This window comes from Labeo rohita, unplaced genomic scaffold, assembly GCF_022985175.1.
Source record: "Labeo rohita strain BAU-BD-2019 unplaced genomic scaffold, IGBB_LRoh.1.0 scaffold_94, whole genome shotgun sequence".
Taxonomy (NCBI): domain Eukaryota; kingdom Metazoa; phylum Chordata; class Actinopteri; order Cypriniformes; family Cyprinidae; genus Labeo; species Labeo rohita.
In genome coordinates, this window is record NW_026129898.1 from 127786 (window position 1) to 146570 (window position 18785).

The window sequence follows — 18785 nt, forward strand, 5'->3', positions numbered from 1 at the left end:
TTAAATGCAACAGTTCAGCCCGAATCTGGATGTTTTACTTGCATTTCCTGTATTATAGGATTCAATTTGGTGTTGTGCTGAAAGGGGTTTTCTGAGGTTATTCATTTCATTAGAATAGCCAGAAAAGAGACTCTGGGTATGCATCATAAAAACAACTGGGTGTGTCACATTTACTGTCAAATTGATGTGCAAAAAAAAAAAAAAAAAAAAAAAAAAAAAAAAAAAGCCTGACACGTCTCTACACGTCAACGTTACAACTAGGTCACAGGGGGAGGAAAACACACACACAGACAGTCCATGGAGGTGACATATCATCCCCCTCCCGGAAGGGAGGGACGGGTGGGATCTTGGGAGGAGGCTCAGGAGGAGGATGGACACCTGGGAGAGACATTTGTAAGCCTCTGGGCTCTCAGGGCTGAACTCGGGAACAGAAGCCCTCTCTGGGCTGGACGGGGAAACAGGAGTCACAGAGGGCTCTGACGACGGAGAGGGGACAGGTCGGCATATAAATCTTTAAATTCTCCTTCAGAGTTGCACAGTCCCAGATCCAAAATCAGCTCACCCTCAGCCATGGTGCAGTGGGAGCTGGCTGAGCTCAACTGCATACTCCAAAAGGGGAAGATCCTTACGGACCAGGGATGTGAATAGCGAGATGATCCATAAGGAAAAACAGAAAACAAAACACAGGAAAACAAAGGCGTCAAAGGTCAAGGTTCTAAAACCTTAATTACGACTTGTTCGAACGTCAGCGTCCTGAACTTGAGTTGCATGACTTATCGGTTCAGTTGATGCAGATCTAGAATAAGAAGCACCCCCCCCCCAACCCCACCCCCAGTCCTTCTTTGGAATGATGAAGTAACGGCTGTAGAACCTGGACTCCTTCTTCGAGAGAAGAAACACGTTCTATGACTTCATTCCTCAAGACATTACTTCATGTTCCATAACCACAGCCTGCTAAGGGCCCACCAGAGTGGGAAAGACCCCTTTTAATGTAAGAGGACGAGAAGTGAACTGTATTCTGTAGCCTCTTTTTACAGTGTGCAGGACCTTTTTACAGGGTAGAAATTAAATGTAGCATGTATTTAAAAAAAAAAGTTTGTGTCTGGTAATTCTATTCATCACAGTTTGAACCATTAAAGAAGAACCATTTTACTTGTTTCTTTTCTGGGTAAAAAAAAAAAAGGAAAAATAAATAAATGCAAACGTGCACAGACTGGTAGTTGCTATTTTGTGCATTGTGGGCGTTATATGAGGTGTGTACCTCCCCTCGAAGATGTGCCAGGTAGTTAAATGACAGACACCAGAGAGGGATCATAACTGTGGCATCTTAGCAGACTGCTGTTAAGAAACTCTTTACTGTCAGCATGTTCCCAAAAAAACCCACCACCGAGGCAACCAGTGATGGCAGGTCAGTGACAACCAGATACTTTCTCTAAAATGTTTCGTTGCGCTGTGGTCTTTTAATTGTGTCAATTGTATGTCTGGTTTCAGTTGTATAGGTTACTTATGGAAAATGTTTATAGTCAAGGAGTGTAGGTCTATGTGTTGAATGATTACACAATAAACGTAAGTAGGTTGTGGGCTATATTTAGACCAGCATCAGTTTGTGATAAATAACTAGATAATCTTCAAACATATCTTTTAGTTCTGACAAACTCCATGTGAGGAGTGTAGGTAAGGCAGTTCAAGGTGACACTGACAGGATTGAGTGAACTATTTTGTCATATTAAAGGAATATACAGTCATTTAAATGCATATTTCCTATAATTGATTTATCATTTATTATAACTGATTATGATTGTTGTTGTTGTTATACAGTAATCAACATTTTATTGTTTATATTGTATATAGTACTTAAGTCTTAAATCAGAACAGACTACATTCCTAATGTGTAGGGAATGTTTGCAGAAAGCTGAATGGTTAAGGGCAGAAGTGTAATTGGCATAACAAGTTTAAGCTTTTAGAGCACGAACGTCTGATGGTTTGAGAGATGAGTCTCTAGACATGATCTTTGTTTCAGCAGGATTCAATATTGGTCTCTAATACTGTAAAAAGTTCTCAGCATAGTTTTCGGTTTAGGTTGTGTTTTGGTGTTGTTTGAATGAGCTATGCATTTAGTGTCAAATGTGCCAAGTTGTGTTACTTCTCTGTCTGCTTTTGATAGGAAGGCATGACACTTGTTTGTTTGTTTGCAGTGATATAAAAAGAACAAAACCTTAGGCTATTTTATTGCACTATACTTAAGATGTCCACTTTTCTTCGTTTATCCCTGCAAACAAGCCTTTACGGGCCCACTTAGAGCTATCCTAATGGCCCCAAGTGGGCTACCAGCACAGGGCCACTGAGACTTTGCTCACTGGCAAAATGTTGGCCCCTTAGCTCTGGCCTGGCATAGGCAGCCCTCACTAGGCCCACACAGGGCCCGCAATATTAATTGACAACAATAAATCTGTTTTACTATAAATACTTCTCAGCTACTATAACTTAAGTCTTTGGGAAAAACAATTAATATACATCTGAAATGGATCCAGCCACCACATAACTAATGTCTGTATTGTCAAAAATGCACAGTAGTACAGTAGGCATTTCAAATCAATGGATTTATTAAATACAAAATAGAAAACATTCAATTCAAGTTTATCCTGCTAATTTAACACTCTGAAAGGGACTACAAATACAAATATAAAAATAATAAAAATTAACATAAAAATAAAAAATACCAAATTATTACTTTGGCCTCTGCTGAAAAGAAGAAAATGTGTGATTTTCTAATGATCCTGAAGACATTGATTAGCATGTGTGATTAGGGTTAGAGCTACGCTCTGCAGAAAAGTGGATCTCATGAGCCAGATTTGAGGATCCCTGGCCTATATGAAACAACAGGTTCTGAAAAGATCTCTTTTAGTGTGAGCCACTGCAGTTCAATTGAGTGGCTAAAGAATGGCCAGTCCATGTTGTTAGTTTTCTCTTAGTTGCATTAAAGGGCTGCCTACAATACCTGCATGAGCCCAAAGGCACAGAAGTTGCTCTGGCACTGAACAGGCTGGGCCATCATGGGATTAATGTGGACAGTCCAGCTGTCTTTTACTACTCATTTTGATGGGTTTCATATACAGATGCATTTAGATCAGATCGCATATGTCTTTTTTTTTTAATCCTTTTTGCATGTATAGTGGCATGTTAGTAAAACCCATTAGACCAGTTTGAGGTGCTTAATTTGTTTCTGATGAAGTTTAGTGATCTGTCATGTCTATGCACTGTCAAACAGCATTTCTCTGGAATTTGCTGAATGAATGAATGCTATGCTAGACTGCTGTAATGTTAAACAGCACTTCTGCATTTTTTTTTTTTTTTTTTTTTTTTTTTTTTTGTGTGTGTGTTTGTTTGTTTGTTTTGTTTTCCTAGTGTGGTTTCCAGATAATATTCTTTGTTAGTGCCATGGTTCTCCTATAACAGATCTGAAGTCTGTGCCAGTAAAAGTGTTTCAAGCCCTGAATTTATTTTTAGAGCATATCAGCATGTCAAATAGTTGAGGTGAAAATTATTATTATTATTATTATTAAAAATAATAATAATAATAATAATAATAATAATACAATTAAATTATAATTTTATATTGGTATATACAGAGTGATATAAATAAATAAATAAATAAATAAATAAATAAATAAATAAATAAAGCAAATTAATATCTATATATATATATATATATATATATATATATATATATATATATGTGTGTGTGTGTGTGTGTGTGTGTGTGTGTGTGTGAGAGAGAGAGAGAGAGAGAGAGAGAGAGAGAATGGTAATTAACAGTAACACAAAGTAAATATTTTTATATCTTTAAAACACTACATAAAATATAAATGTTAGAAGCATGTAATTTGACTATTAAATGCACTTGTCTGTGCTTAAAAAAATATATAAATATCTATCTTTGCATCACACAAATAATTCTGTCATTTTAAAATGTAATTTGTTATATTTAATAAGAGAAATCTATCGGTTAAGGCTAGATGGGATACAACTGTGGCTACTGTACAGGTGTGCACACAGAACAACAATAATTAGTGTATTTGCATTATTGTAAAGGGTAGGTTTAGGGGTGGGGTAGGTGTAGATGTTAATAAAACAATCTAATAGGTAGCAAATTTATAGCTGAGGGCTTTGATCTTCCAATGTTTTTCTATGGCACTGAAACCTAAAAATGTCCAAGTTCTGTTCCCCCTGAAACTGATATTCAACTGACATTGGTGCATCTGATCAGGGGAAGGGACTTGCCAATAGGTCAGTTGCTTAGATCTGAACAACAGTCATTTAATTAACCCTTGCATTAAGTTTCTCAATGAGGCGATTAAACTTTATATTAAATGCAACAGTTCAGCCCGAATCTGGATGTTTTACTTGCATTTCCTGTATTATAGGATTCAATTTGGTGTTGTGCTGAAAGGGGTTTTCTGAGGTTATTCATTTCATTAGAATAGCCAGAAAAGAGACTCTGGGTATGCATCATAAAAACAACTGGGTGTGTCACATTTACTGTCAAACTGATGTGCAAAAAAAAAAAAAAAAAAAAAAAAAAAAAAAAAAAAAAGCCTGACATGTCTCTACACGTCAACGTTACAACTAGGTCACGGGGGAGCACAGGGGGAGGAAAACACACACACAGACAGTCCATGGAGGTGACATATCATCCCCCTCCCGGAAAGGAGGGACAGGTGGGGTCTTGGGAGGAGGCTCAGGAGGAGGATGGACACCTGGGAGAGACATTTGTAAGCCTCTGAGCTCTCAGGGCTGAACTCGGGAACAGAAGCCCTCTCTGGGCTGGACTTGGAAACAGGAACCCTATGGGCTGGATGGGGAAACAGAAGCTCTCTCTAGGCTGGACGGGGAAACAGGAGTCACAGAGGGCTCTGACGACGGAGAGGGGACAGGTCGGTATATAAATCTTTAAATTCTCCTTCAGAGTTGCACAGTCCCAGATCCAAAATCAGCTCACCCTGAGCCATGGTGCAGTGGGAGCTGGCTGAGCTCAACTGCATACTCCAAAAGGGGAAGATCCTTACGGACCAGGGATGTGAATAGCGAGATGATCCATAAGGAAAAACAGAAAACAAAACACAGGAAAACAAAGGCGTCAAAGGTCAAAGTTCTAAAACCTTAATTACGACTTGTTCGAACGTCGTTGCATGACTTATCGGTTCAGCTGATGCAGATCTAGAATAAGAAGCATGTCAAATAACTGAGGTGGAAATGTATTAATAATAATAATAATAATAATAATAATAATACAATTAAATTATAATTTTATATTGGTATATATAGAGTCCAAAATTTTGATCTTGACCACATCCCTACACCTAAACTTACCCATGAGTAATCCCTAAAATCAAAGGAAATGATAGACGAATGACATTGATGTTGTCACAAACGCGGCCTCTGTGGCTCCCTCTAACTGCCGCCAGCGGGAACCCTCACCGGACTTTTAGCGCACTACATTTCCCATTCCCCCGTACCTGGGTCGCCCACTTCCGGTTCCGGGTCGGCCGGGTTCACTTCCCCTCGGCGGCCATTTTAGGAGCGTCCTGCCGGCGTTTCGTCGCAAAGTTTTGTTTAGTCATGCTAACAATCCTGAGCGTTCTTTTCACGGACTGCCTACCTGTTGCCAACCGGACTGTTTATCGTGTGTGTGAACCTTTGCTGCCTGCCTTTTGTCGACCCTCGTTTGTTTATCGGATTAACCCCTTTGATCGCCGCCTGCCCCGACCGCTAGCACGGACTCTCGTTTACCCTATTGGTTTGTCTTCACCACACCAGTCTGCCGTTGTTGAACCTCGCCTGTTTACTCTGCCTGTTTTAATAAAGCTGCTGCAAATGGATCCAACGTCTCCGGATGTGTCAATGACTACATCACAGAAAACTTCGCCACCTACAGATCCAGCAACAGTTGACCAGATCACATCGGAGCTATCTGCTCAAGCCACGGTCCTGATGATTCACCAACAGCAACTGGACCGGCTCACCAATCTCACGGAGCAGCTAGTTCGGGCATTACAAGGTCTGCAGGTAACCGCCCACCCGCCGCGCCTCCCGTGACCACGCCACCACTAGGGGCCCAAGCGGTTACCACCAGCCCATGTCTCGCCTTCCCGGAGAAGTTTGACGGTACGTCAGTTAAATGTAAGGGGTTCCTTCTTCAGTGCACTCTCTTTGTAAACCAGCAGCCACATTTATATCCCACTGATGAAAGTAAGATCGCCTTCGTGTGTTCCCTCCTCTCCGGGAGAGCATTAGACTGGGCCACTGCCGTCTGGAATCTGGACCGGCCCGCCTTTCCATATCGGGGAGCATATCGTCAAGGTGCGACAGGGCCGACGGACCGCAGCGGACTATGCTCTTGACCTTCGTACGCCCGCGGCTCAGAGCGGATGGAACGATGGGCCCCTCAAGCTCCACTACCACAAGGGTCTACATCCGGATCTTCAGGTGGAGCTGGCCTGTAGAGATGAGGGTCTCACTTTGGATCAGTACATCGATCTCTCCATCCGGATCGATAATATTATGCGGGCTCGTAAGTCTAGCCGACCATTCACTTCAATGCCCCTAACCTTGCCTGCCGCCGAGGCAGCCCCCGAACCCATGCAACTGGGAGCCACCAAACTGACCGTGGAGGAGAGGGAGAGATGGCTACGAGGCAACCTGTGCCTTTATTGTGGTCTAGCAGGACACATCAGGGCCAACTGTCCTACCCGGCCACCCCGCCCGCCCACCTCGGTGAGTGATGTCAGTTCTCTTCTGAATCGTTGTGAAATACCTGTGATGCTAATAACTGAGGGCATTCAAGTTAGAACCACTGCCTTGATTGATTCCGGTGCAGCCGGGAATTTCATTGACTCTGACTTTGCCGTTACTAACCATCTACCCATCCTCTCTTGTGCCCCTCCTGTGGCAGTGGCCGCCCTCGACAGGCGACCGCTAGGGAACCGACCATCTCCTGGGCACAGGGCACCATCACCCACTGGTCTTCCCACTGCCGGCAGCACTGCATTCAACCAGCCACCAGGTCTTCCGCCTCACCAACACATCTCACACCCAGTAATACCATACCCGTTGAGTATCAGGATCTGATCGAGGCCTTCAGCCAGACCAGGGCCACCCAACTGCCACCTCATCGCCCAGGGGACTGCGCCATTGACCTCATTCCGGGATCTTCTCCACCCAGGGGACGCATCTACCCACTCTCCCAGCCCGAATCTGAGGCTATAAACACCTACATCCAGGAGGAACTAGCCAAGGGTTTTATCTGTCCCTCCACCTCGCCCGCTTCGGCTGGATTCTTCTTTGTCAAGAAAAAGGACGGAGGCCTACGTCCCTGCACCGATTACCGTGCACTCAACGACATAACCATCAAGTATCGTTACCCACTCCCACTCGTTCCCCCAGCCTTGGAACAGCTACGAACGGCCAAGATCTACACTAAATTGGACTTACGATCTGCGTACAACCTCATCAGAATTTGTGAGGGGGACGAATGGAAGACAGCCTTTTCGACCTCTTCAGGCCACTATGAATACCGGATAATGCCTTTCGGGCTGGCTAACAGTCCCTCCTTCTTTCAGGCCTTTGTCAACAAGGTGTTCCGGGACATGTTGAATCGCTGGGTGATCGTCTACATCGACGACATCCTCATCTATTCCGGCTCTTACGCCGAACACGTCCAGCATGTCAGGGCAGTCCTCCAGCGTCTCATTAAGCATCAGCTCTACGCCAAGGAGGAAAAATGTGAGTTTCATCAAGAGAAGATAGCCTTCCTTGGCTATATCATCAGCCCCGAGGGAGTTTCTATGGACGAGAGGAAGGTCAACGCAGTTCGTAACTGGCCACGCCCCACGACCCTCAAGGAGCTCCAGTGGTTCCTGGGGTTTGCCAACTTCTACCGTCGCTTCATCCGGGGTTTCAGCACTGTGGCCGCTCCTCTCTCGTCTATGGTCAAGAAGGGCAACTCCCGTCTAACCTGGTCGCCACCTGCCATCCAGGCCTTCTTCGACCTCTGACAGAGGTTCACGACAGCTCCCATCCTTCATCACCTGGACCCCGACATACCTTTCCTTGTGGAGGTGGACGCTCTCAGTACTGGCGTTGGGGCGGTGCTTTCGCAGCGACAGGGCCAGCCCCCCAAGACCTACCCCTGTGCTTACTTCTCCCACAAGCTGACCCCAGCCGAGAGGAATTATGACGTGGGCAACCGGGAATTGTTGGCAATCAAACTCGCTCTTGAGGAATGGCGGCACTGGCTCGAGGGCGCCCAACATCCGTTCACCATGCTGACGGACCACAAAAATCTGGAATACCTTCACTCAGCCAAAGTCCTCAACCACCGCCAGGCCCGATGGGCGCACTTCTTCACCCGCTTTCACTTCCAAGTAACCTACCGACCAGGCTCTCAGAACACTAAGGCAGACGCGCTCTCACGTATCCACGAACCTGATCTGACCCCCACATCCACGGAGACCATCTTACCCACTTCTGTCATTGTGGCCCCAGTCTCCTGGGATATCATGACCGAGATCTCGGAGGGCCACGCTCAAGACCCCACTCCAGTCAACTGCCCCGATCACCTCACTTATGTCCCCCTCAACCTACACACGCAAGTTCTGACCGAGGTGCACTCTACTCCGAGTTCCGGCCACCCAGGCATTGAGGCTACACTCCATCTACTCAACAATCATTTGTGGTGGCCATCCTTACGCCCTGATACCATCGCCTTCATCAAGAACTGCTCAGTTTGCAACACGACCAAGGTCCCTCACCAACTGCAGCCCCTACCCGTACCTAAGCTTCCCTGGTCCCACGTTGCCGTGGACTTTATCACCGATCTCCCCTCCTCCCACGGTCACACCACCATCCTTACAGTCATATATCGATTTTCCAAGGGCTGCCATCTCATCCCTCTCCCCAAACTACCCACCGCCATGGAGACGGCGGAGGCGCTGTGCAGTTTTTAGATTTTACGGGTTACCAGAGGACATCGTGTCTGATCGTGGGCCCCAGTTCACCTCTCGACTATGGACGAGCTTCTTCCGGCTCCTTGGAGTCAACGTCAGTCTCATTTCGGGATACCACCCACAGTCCAGTGGCCAGGCTGAGAGGCTAAACCAGGAGTTGACCCGCTTCCTACGCTCCTACTGCCAGGACCACCAGGAGGACTGGAGCCGCTTCCTGCTCTGGGCTGAGTACGCCCAAAATTCTCTACGCAAACCCACTACCAATCTCACTCCGTTTCAGTGCATCCTGGGCTACCAACCACCCTTGTTCCCCTGGTCCGGGGAACCCTCGGAACTACCCGCGGTCAACTCCTGGTTCCAGCGTAGCAAGGAGACATGGAACCGGGCCCACGTTCACCTGCAGAGGGCGGTTCATCGCACCCGGATCCAGGCTGATCGCAGATCCTGACCTAATCCCCCCTACAAACCCGGACAATGGGTTTGGCTCTCGACCCGGGACCTTCGCCTGCACTTGCCCTGCAAAAAGCTCAGCCCCAGGTACGTGGGTCCTTTCAAAATAATCAGACAAGTTACCCCAGTGTCTTTTCGTTTAGAGCTCCCTGCTGAGTACCGAATCTCACCCACCTTTCATGTTTCTCTGTTGAAGCCCGCTGGTGATCCGGGAGGAGTGGAGAATCTAGACGAGGCCGCCCGGCAGAGACCTCCCCCCCCTGATCATCGATGGCGAGGAGGTCTATCGAGTCAACACTATCCTGGACTCCCGACGCCGGAGAGGTCACCTCCAGTATTTGGTCGACTGGGAGGGCTTCGGGCCCGAGGAGAGGTCTTGGGTGCCAGCTGAGGACATCCTTGACCCATCTCTCACCACCAACTTCCACTCTTCTCACCCAGATCGACCAGCTCCCCGTAGGAGAGGTAGGCCTTGGCGTCGGTCGCCTCCTCGCGGCAGGAGGCGCTAGCGGGGGGGGGGGCTCTGTCACAAACGCGGCCTCTGTGGCTCCCTCTAACCGCCGCCAGCGGGAACCCTCACCGGACTTTTAGCGCACTACATTTCCCATCGCCCCGTACCTGGGTCGCCCATTCCGGTTCCGGATCGGCCGGGTTCACTTCCCCTCGGCGGCCATTTTAGGAGCGTCCTGCCGGTGTTTCGTCACAAAGTTTTGTTTAGTCATGCTAACAATCCTGAGCGTTCCTTTCTCGGACTGCCTACCTGTTGCCAACCGGACTGTTTATCGTGTGTGTGAACCTTTGCTGCCTGCCTTTTGTCAACCCTCGTTTGTTTATCGGATTAACCCCTTTGATCGCCGCCTGCCCCGACCGCTAGCACGGACTCTCGTTTACCCTATTGGTTTGTCTTCACCACACCAGTCTGCCGTTGTTGAACCTCGCCTGTTTACTCTGCCTGTTTTAATAAAGCTGCTGCAAATGGATCCAACGTCTCCAGATGTGTCAATGACTACGTCACAGATGTACAACCACCAAACACTGATTGTAAGCCTAAACTTCATAAAAACTATAAACTGTTTTTTTCAAATCTGATTGGTTAATCACAATGTTGTTCCAGGGTCAACAAAGATGTTGATCCAGGAAGATGTCGTACTTGGTAAAATCAGGTTCTGCTTAAAGGGGCTTTATCCACAAAACATTTTTCAGTGGAAAAGTGGCGTAAGTGCTGTTAGTAACTGGCTTAGTATTTTCAGTGTGAAGTATTTTGGTTTCTAAGGAATAACTTCAAAAATGTTAAGAATTTGCTTGAGTCGTTTTGGCAGTAGAAGGTGCTCATTAAGAGCTTTCTTTTGATTGATGTCACTTACGTCCTTCTGGTTCTCACCCCTCAATATATTCATATGTAGCATTGTTTATTTTATTTTATTGAGTCATATTTTTTATTTTATTTTTTTATTTCCTTGGTTCAGCCATGGTACTTTGCTAGTATCATGGATTTGGCTTAATGAAACTATATCAAACGGCTCCCACAAAAACATACTTTTTTGTTATTTTACCTCAGACCACCTGTCAGTTATTTAGTGGCCTTGAATGACAAGTTGCAGATGAATGCAGAGAAAGTGGAGAGGAACATCATTGAGACACAACAGAATCTCAACAGGGTAAGCACAGAACAACTGTATGGACAACTGGATTACAAATCAAAGCCAGACAGTTTATCACTCTTGCTGTCTTCCCATCATTAACCATGTTAAAGCCCTTGAATTATGTCAGTTTAGGGTTATTTGCAGTACAAATGCAGAAAGTGTATGCCAGTGTTATTTTAGTATTATTTGTATCTATATTTAGTTTATCATTTTATTATGTGCTTTTGTCATACTTCATTTTTCATTTTATTTTCAGTTCAACATTTCTATTTTCTGTTAAAGTTTGGTTTAAAGTTTTCGCCAAATATTCATATAATTCATTATTTGATTTAAAAACAAACATATATATATATATATATATAGTTTTAGTTAACCTTAATTTAATGGAACTTTTACCAGTGTAATGGAAATTGTCATCATTTACTCAACCTCATGTCATTCCATGTTATTTCTTTCTTCTGTGTAACTCAAAGAAAACATATTTTGAAGAATCCTTAGACTGTTTTATCTCTGCTTTGAAAGTGTACCCCTTTGACCTTATTTATATGCACAAAATAAACACAAGATCACACAAATTCTCTTTATTTGTGTTACACAGAAAGTCATACAGGTTTGAAATGAAAAAGGGGTTAACTATACACTTTAAAAATTGTTACATACCCATACTTAACTGTATTGCTCTTTGATATTTGTAGGATATCAGGAAGATTAATGAAGGGAAGCAGCCCCTGTACCAGAAGGACATCACCAGGACAATCCTGGACTCACTGGAGCTGTTGAATGCTCTGGGTGAAGATGCAGCTGAAGCCTCTCGCTTGCAGCACCCTCATTCTGACATGATTGAGAAGGAGTGAGTACAAACCTATAACTCTGTCCATATTGCCATTCACCTCAAGCTTTATGCCATACAAGCACAATTGTATGCTGTGAATATGGTTTTGTGGATGACTGATGATTGTTTTTCTCCTCAATGGAAAAGTGTGAAACAGCTGCGAGAGCGTGTGATGAAGCTTTGTGAGGAATATGAGCGCAATTACAATTGCTCCATCACCGACTACCAGGGAAAGAAGACTGATGAGAAACTGGTGTGTATCTAAACATACCTGTCTTTCTTTTCTTTTGAATATACGGTTTAAATGCAAATGATTCATGTTGTGGTGGTGAAGTTAAGCGTTCTGAACCAGCGAAGCTTTCAACACAATGGACAGTGTAGCGCTTAACTTCCGCTGTCTCCAGAAGTCGGTATACCAGTTTCCGGTTTACTTTCGCGTCACCCAAAATGTCACTATTTACTAGATATCTCTGAGATCTGTCTAAAGTAAGTGTCAGCGATGTCTATCGTATTGTTGATGTCTAGTCCCCTTCTCCAACATACAGGCGGAACAAGGGATTTAAACTCTATATATTGAGTTATTTGAACTAGTTTTAATCTAATTTGTGGTGTTAATCGGCAGCAACCACTTAAGTATATCTTTATATGTACTTTCACAATTACTCCCCAAACTTTATATTAATATTTCTATGAAGTGAACTGTTTAAAAGTTCACTTGTTTGTTGAGAAATTGTGCTCGTCTTCAAGTACACCTCTTTAAGTCATTTAGTATTATTATTAATGTTAATACAATTATTAATATGATCTGTACGTGAATTTAGCATCACAACATTATAACATGTATTCTTAGGTTTTATAAAATGTAATTTAGTGAGAAGTTGTATTGGATGTTAATGATTATCATAAAAAATTTAATCTGTAGTATTGCACTTTTTTGCACACATCGCTGACGCTTACTTTAGACAGACCTCAGAGACATCTAGTAAATACTGTCATTTTTGTGGATGCGAAAGTAAACAGGAAACTGGTATCCCAACTTCCGGAGACAGTGGAAGTTCGACACTATGCTACCATTGCACCGGAAAAAAGGTTCATTTCTCAAAGCGTTTAAACACTGTTTATGTTGCTGCCTTCTAGTGGACATAAAAATTATTAGCACCTTCCAAAGTGCTGTGGTCCACTACAGACGCTGGTTTCACAGCTGGTTCTACAACTGATTATTTGTTATAAATTATTGAAAATAATGGTCATTGTCAAAGTCATTCATTTGTGTCGGCGTACTGGCAATAACATAAATGAAACATAAATCCATCAAGTATTTAATTAAAGGTGCTTGTCTTCAGGAACATTTTTTGTTATGCTGGTTGAAAGTCTCTTCACAGACCGATAGCAATCATTAAAGGAGAAGACCACTTCCAAAACAAAGATTTGCGTATAATGTACTCACCCCCTTGTCATCCGAGATGTTCATGTCTTTCTTTCTTCAGTCGTAAAGAAATTATGTTTTTTTGAGAAAACATTTCATCATTTTACTTCATATGACTGATATGATGCCCCGAAAATGTAGTTTTAAATGCGGCTTCAAACGATCCCAAATGTGGTTGTAAACAATGCCAGCTGAGGAAGAAGGGTGTTATCTAGCTAAATAATACAATTTGTATACTTTTTAATGTCAAACGCTCATCCTGTCCTACTCTGCCTGGACTGTTTGACTTTTGTTAAAGGTGTTTGATCTTCTTTGCATGTTCCAAATTACTGTGATAAACTTCTTCCAGCCAAAACCAACCAGAAGAAAATAGGCCAAGTTTTCCGTGGCTAATGAACTTGCTCTGCTCGGCATTGTCAACAAAGCCAAAACTGGTTGCAAAACAAACACCAGAAGGCCAAGAATTATTCAAAAATCTGTCATCATACACAACCGCATTTGGGATAGTTTGAATCCTCATTTTAGAAGTTCAAACTCGGTACACCATAGAAGTCCACTATATATGCATTGTATATGTATGTAGAAGACTGCGGTGTATAACAGCCAACCACAGTGATATTAGAGACTTTCAAAACACCCATTTTGATGGCCAAAACCTCAAACTGTTTAGCTCTAGTAATTGACAAAGTTATAAAGCTAACAAACTTAGATTTAACACGCACCTCCTTTACCCACCCGATCAGTTCTGTAGACTTTATAGCCATCAACAAAAATGAAATCATCAGTTATCGATTTCTTAAGCCAGGTTTCAGAAAGAAAGATTATGTCAGTGTTTGTCATATTTACCCTAATTTTAAACATATTCAGTTTAGAAACCAAACTTCTAACATTTAAATGTACAAGGCATGTGCACATGTTCACAGCCTAAATATTTGTGTAATAAATTTTATGTTGAATAAAATAAAATATTTATTTCCAAAGCAACGATACATTCTCATTTAACACAAAAATAGTTTTAAATAATATTTTTGTGGATATTTTCACAGTCAAATTATTTTGTGATTAATTAGATTAATTAATCGACACATCATGTAATAAATTACATTAAAAATGTTAATCGTTTGACAGCCCTTATTTCAAATAATTCAAATAAAACCTATTATTTGCTTAGCTATATTTTTACTATCTTTTTTTTTTATTATTTTTTTTTTTTATTATTAATTGTAATTATCTGAATACTTGATTAATCATCAGAACAATCAGCTGGCTTCTCGATTACCAAAATAATCATTAGTGAAAGCCCTAGGCAATACCACTTCCTTTGTTTTCGATATGATACGGATACTTTTAAAGGCAAGGATTGTCGATATGTTTTCTCTGTGTTGGATTTGTCAGAAAACATTCGCTTTTTCAGTGTATGTGGAAGCATCTATAGGAATCAGTTTTTGTATTCCAGTGCATCATCGGATCCAAAATTCGTTTTGCTTTTACGCGCTCGGTGTGGAAAGGCCTTAAGGGTTAGAGAGTTGGACTTGTAACCCATAGATCATGGGTTCGAGCCTCAAAGGTGGGGAGACCAGCGCTCTCTTCCGCCTTCACCTGCTGTGTGTGTGTGTTAGTGTTCACTACCCACTGCTGTGTGTGTGTCAGTGCTTTCGATACTCGCATTAGTGTGACATTAGAGTGCATTGATAGCCTACTTCAGGATTGATACGTCCATCCCTATGAAGAATCAGAATATTTGTTGATTTTTTGATGTGGAACATTTCAAAATTCTATTGAAACAAAGATTTTATCTGTACTTCAGTGACTTTTAATTTCTTTATTCAATTAATGATTATTTTCTCCCTCTCAGGGTGATTCTGAATGGGAACTTCAAAGACCTTTAGAGGTCAAGACAGATGCAGATATCAAGTACAGGTACAGATGGAAATATATTAATGAAATATTACATACTTGTAACATTACATATATAATATTACATCTTCTGAGAGCATCTTCATCAGTGTTATATTTGGGTTTTCAGTGTCAGCTCCTCTGCAGGGCAGCATGAATGTTCAGAGACTAGCCTCCGCTGGGAGTCTGCCAGTGATGTCAGTTTGGAGTATCGGTTTGTTGAATGGAAATCACTCAGTAAAGATATTTTGAAGAACTACAAGCCATGTGGACCTTTGATAGACATCAGTGTAACCAATGGCACACTGAGGGAAGTTCAGCTACCTCACTTCGTCTGTGTAGGTAAGGCATATCTCACTCCAGATTCAGTCATTTCAACATGTTCTCTCAATCTGTATAATCCTTTCAAACCGTTCTCCAAGACTTTGTTACTTAAACCAACATTACTGTTCACAGATTCTGTATCTTCCTCGGATGATGCAGTAAAAGTTCTTCATGTAAAGGATGGTACCGTTTCATTTGAAAGATGTGAATTGAGTGGATCCCATGCCAAGATTCTCAATCCCACCTTCTCATGCGTGGCAATTGTTGTAGAGGCACAACGGTACAACAACATGAAATTTCAATGTGAAACTTTGATTTATCGCAACAGAAAGGCTTCCCTCAACCTTCATGTGTACCTGATTGTAAAGGATCAAAAACTTAAAAAGGTAAAATCTAATTATAAGCTTTATGCACCATATGACCGTCGACTGTATGATCATGTATTTTAACATTTACTTACAATTAAAAGTTAAAGTAAAAAAGTGAAAGTGAAGTGGCATGTGGCCAAGTATGGTGACCCATACTCAGAATGTGTGCTCTGCATTAAACTCGTCTAAGTGCGCACACACACAGTAGTGAACACACACACACACACACACACACACACACAATGAACACACACCCGGAACAGTGGGCAGCCATATTGCTGCGGTGCCTGGAGAGATGTTGGGAGTTCGGTGCCTTGCTCAAGGGTCTCACCTCATATATATATATATATATATATATATATATATATATATATATATATGTATGTAATGTAACAAATTTTATGGACAATGTAAGTAGATTGATTTTATAGAAGAAAGCAAGTGTAACACTACTTATGTAAGTACATGTTTAAGTGACAAATAATTCTGTCTAACATTGTTAGGATGTAGAGGAGAAGGAGATCAAAAATATGGAGATTTTAAAACCAATTCCAGATGAAGCCCTTATCATGGATGACAGTTACATCCTGAAGACTTCTTGTGATTCCAAAATCAAACCTTCGGTACTTGCTAGAAGTTTGCCTTTTTTTTTTCTTTTTTTTTTTTTTTTTTTTTTTTTGGGGGAAATACTCCAGACTTACATGTTTTCTCTTTCTAAAATATTTAAATTCACTTCTTGCCAGAGTTTAAAATTGACACCCGGCAAGGCCAACTTCTTTGATATACACCTTCAAGATGTAAAGGAATGTCTTGAACTCTCCATAGAGACAAAAGAGGGCCAAAAAATATGGGATGTTAATATAGAATCAGGTAAACAACCCACAAAAAACTCGCAAAACTCTCTGCAGGTCAAATCTTTATTTGTAATATTTAAATTGTTTGACTGTGGTCTTTCAGATGAGTTCAACAGAAAGAGTTCAGCATGTAAGTGGCAGTACAGTTTCATGAATCATACAAATATGCATGCTATAAACATGAATACATACATACATGCTATAAATTCAAGTGAGTGTTTTACTGTTGTTCTACAGTTATAATAATATTTAATGCCATCAAATAATTAATGTACTTTTGGCCTTATTTCAGCTGACTGGAGGGTGAAAACAAGTAAGTGATGATGACAATATAATTCAGCGGCTGGTAAATGTTGTGCATGCGGTTTGTGAATGTGCAGCCTACAATTTTTATGTAATTCCAAAAGCCTGGACAATCATTTTGCTACGTTATGAGGTGTTTGTTTGTTTGTTGCTGTTATTTGCATGTTCTTTCCATTCTCTGTATGTGTCTTTTGAGTTAATAGATCGGTGCTGATTTTGCAATGGTGGCGCCAATTGATAACGGCTATTGAACAATCCGCTAAAATGCCTCTTCCGCTATCCAAAGGTGAGCTGATGTGACTTCAGGTCGCTCGCACTGTTGCAGACTCTTCGTCAGCCGGCAGACCAAAAACTCTTGCTAGCGTTTATTAAAGTTGTTTCATACTTACAATGTGGTAAAAGAGAGTGGTGTAGGAGAGACCTGCCCTTTCTATTTAAATCTATTCTCTCTGTTTTTGTTAAGAGTTAGGTAAGGATCTTTGTATTTTAATTTTATTTTGTTAGGTTGATTAAACTGATTTATTTTATAGACTGATTTTGTTTGTTGCTTTTGGCTTGGGTCTCTCTGAATCCCAGTACCACTCAGTAACTGTTTCTCCTCATCTCTCTCTCTTTTTTTCCCCCCTTATCAATGTTTCCGTTCTGCAGAGACTGACACAGCACAGAAAAAAAGAAAATGCAAAAAGGGTGAAGGTAAAAATTATTTATGCAAACTGATCTCATATTCCTCATAATATTGTTCAGTGTCTTTTCGTGAAGATGAGGCAACATTTTGTTCATCCAGGTGCTGAGTTTGTGGATAAACACAGGACACAGTTGATCAGAAAGGTCTCACTGGTGGAGCCAATTGCAGATGACATGAAAGATCTGATTGGTGATGAAAAATACGGAATGATCTCAATGTCAGTAACAAAAGAAGAGAAAATGAGAACACTTCTGAACTTTCTGACGACACCAAAACTGAAAGATAAACTTTACCAAAGTCTTGTAGAACATGAGTACCACGTTATTGAATATTTGAATGATTCTGGGTAGATGCTCTGCCATGCGTCAGAAAAATGAATTCATTATGGTTTATTATTATTTTACAGCAGACAGGTCATTAATAATATAATGTGGCACAGTTATGCCATATTATTACATCAAATACAGTTGTGATTGGTTTATGTAAATAATAAATAATTGTACACTTAATGTCATTAAGTGTTCAGATAAAAACATAAAAATGCATAAACACAAATTTAAAAAAATGTAACTTTGTGACTTTCTGAAATATTTTGCACCTTACGTTTGGGAAGATTTTTCCACCGTTAGATATTATTATTAGACATTATTCCGAACGATCTCCATTTGAACAATATATCTCTGTTTGTGCTAGAGCCACCAGCTGAAACAACCTTTTTCCCTTAACTTTGCATTTGGTGTGTAAAACTATTGTTTGGCGGCTTATTTACTTATTTGTTTGCTTTTTTGTTTGTTTGTTTGTTTTTGATTTCCTTGAGTTGTTAGAGGTAGGTATAATTAATTGCCTCTATCTGGAAATATTTTATAATTAACTGCTTTTTTATTCTTCATAGTGGCAAAAACAAGCTTGGTGAAAGAAGATGTAGTGCAGTAGTTTGGGCACTATGTTTGTCTTTAAAATGAGTTTGACATCAATAAATACTGGTAAATACTTACAAAA

General features: G+C 41.5%; 1 protein-coding gene across 3 annotated transcripts; it reads left to right on the forward strand.

Annotated features, from left to right (window-relative positions):
* The first annotated feature begins 1310 nt into the window (after positions 1 to 1310).
* LOC127162429 (NACHT, LRR and PYD domains-containing protein 1 homolog) lies at positions 1311 to 18785 on the forward strand. Of its 3 annotated transcripts, none has more exons than XR_007827347.1 (14): positions 1333 to 1408; positions 11014 to 11113; positions 11794 to 11948; positions 12078 to 12183; positions 15212 to 15276; positions 15383 to 15594; positions 15709 to 15962; positions 16448 to 16567; positions 16688 to 16814; positions 16902 to 16928; positions 17091 to 17111; positions 17305 to 17387; positions 17750 to 17794; positions 17886 to 17902. XR_007827347.1 is itself a non-coding variant. In XM_051105213.1 (14 exons), the coding sequence occupies exons 1-14, from the start codon at positions 1365 to 1367 to the stop codon at positions 18134 to 18136; spliced, it is 1617 nt and encodes a 538-aa protein (XP_050961170.1). In that variant the 5' UTR covers positions 1333 to 1364; the 3' UTR covers positions 18137 to 18785. The 3 variants fall into 3 exon arrangements, 2 of the variants coding, with proteins under 2 accessions (XP_050961171.1, XP_050961170.1); XM_051105213.1 differs by having other exon boundaries at positions 17298 to 17387; positions 17886 to 18785; XM_051105214.1 differs by lacking the exon at positions 11014 to 11113 and having other exon boundaries at positions 1311 to 1408; positions 17298 to 17387; positions 17886 to 18785.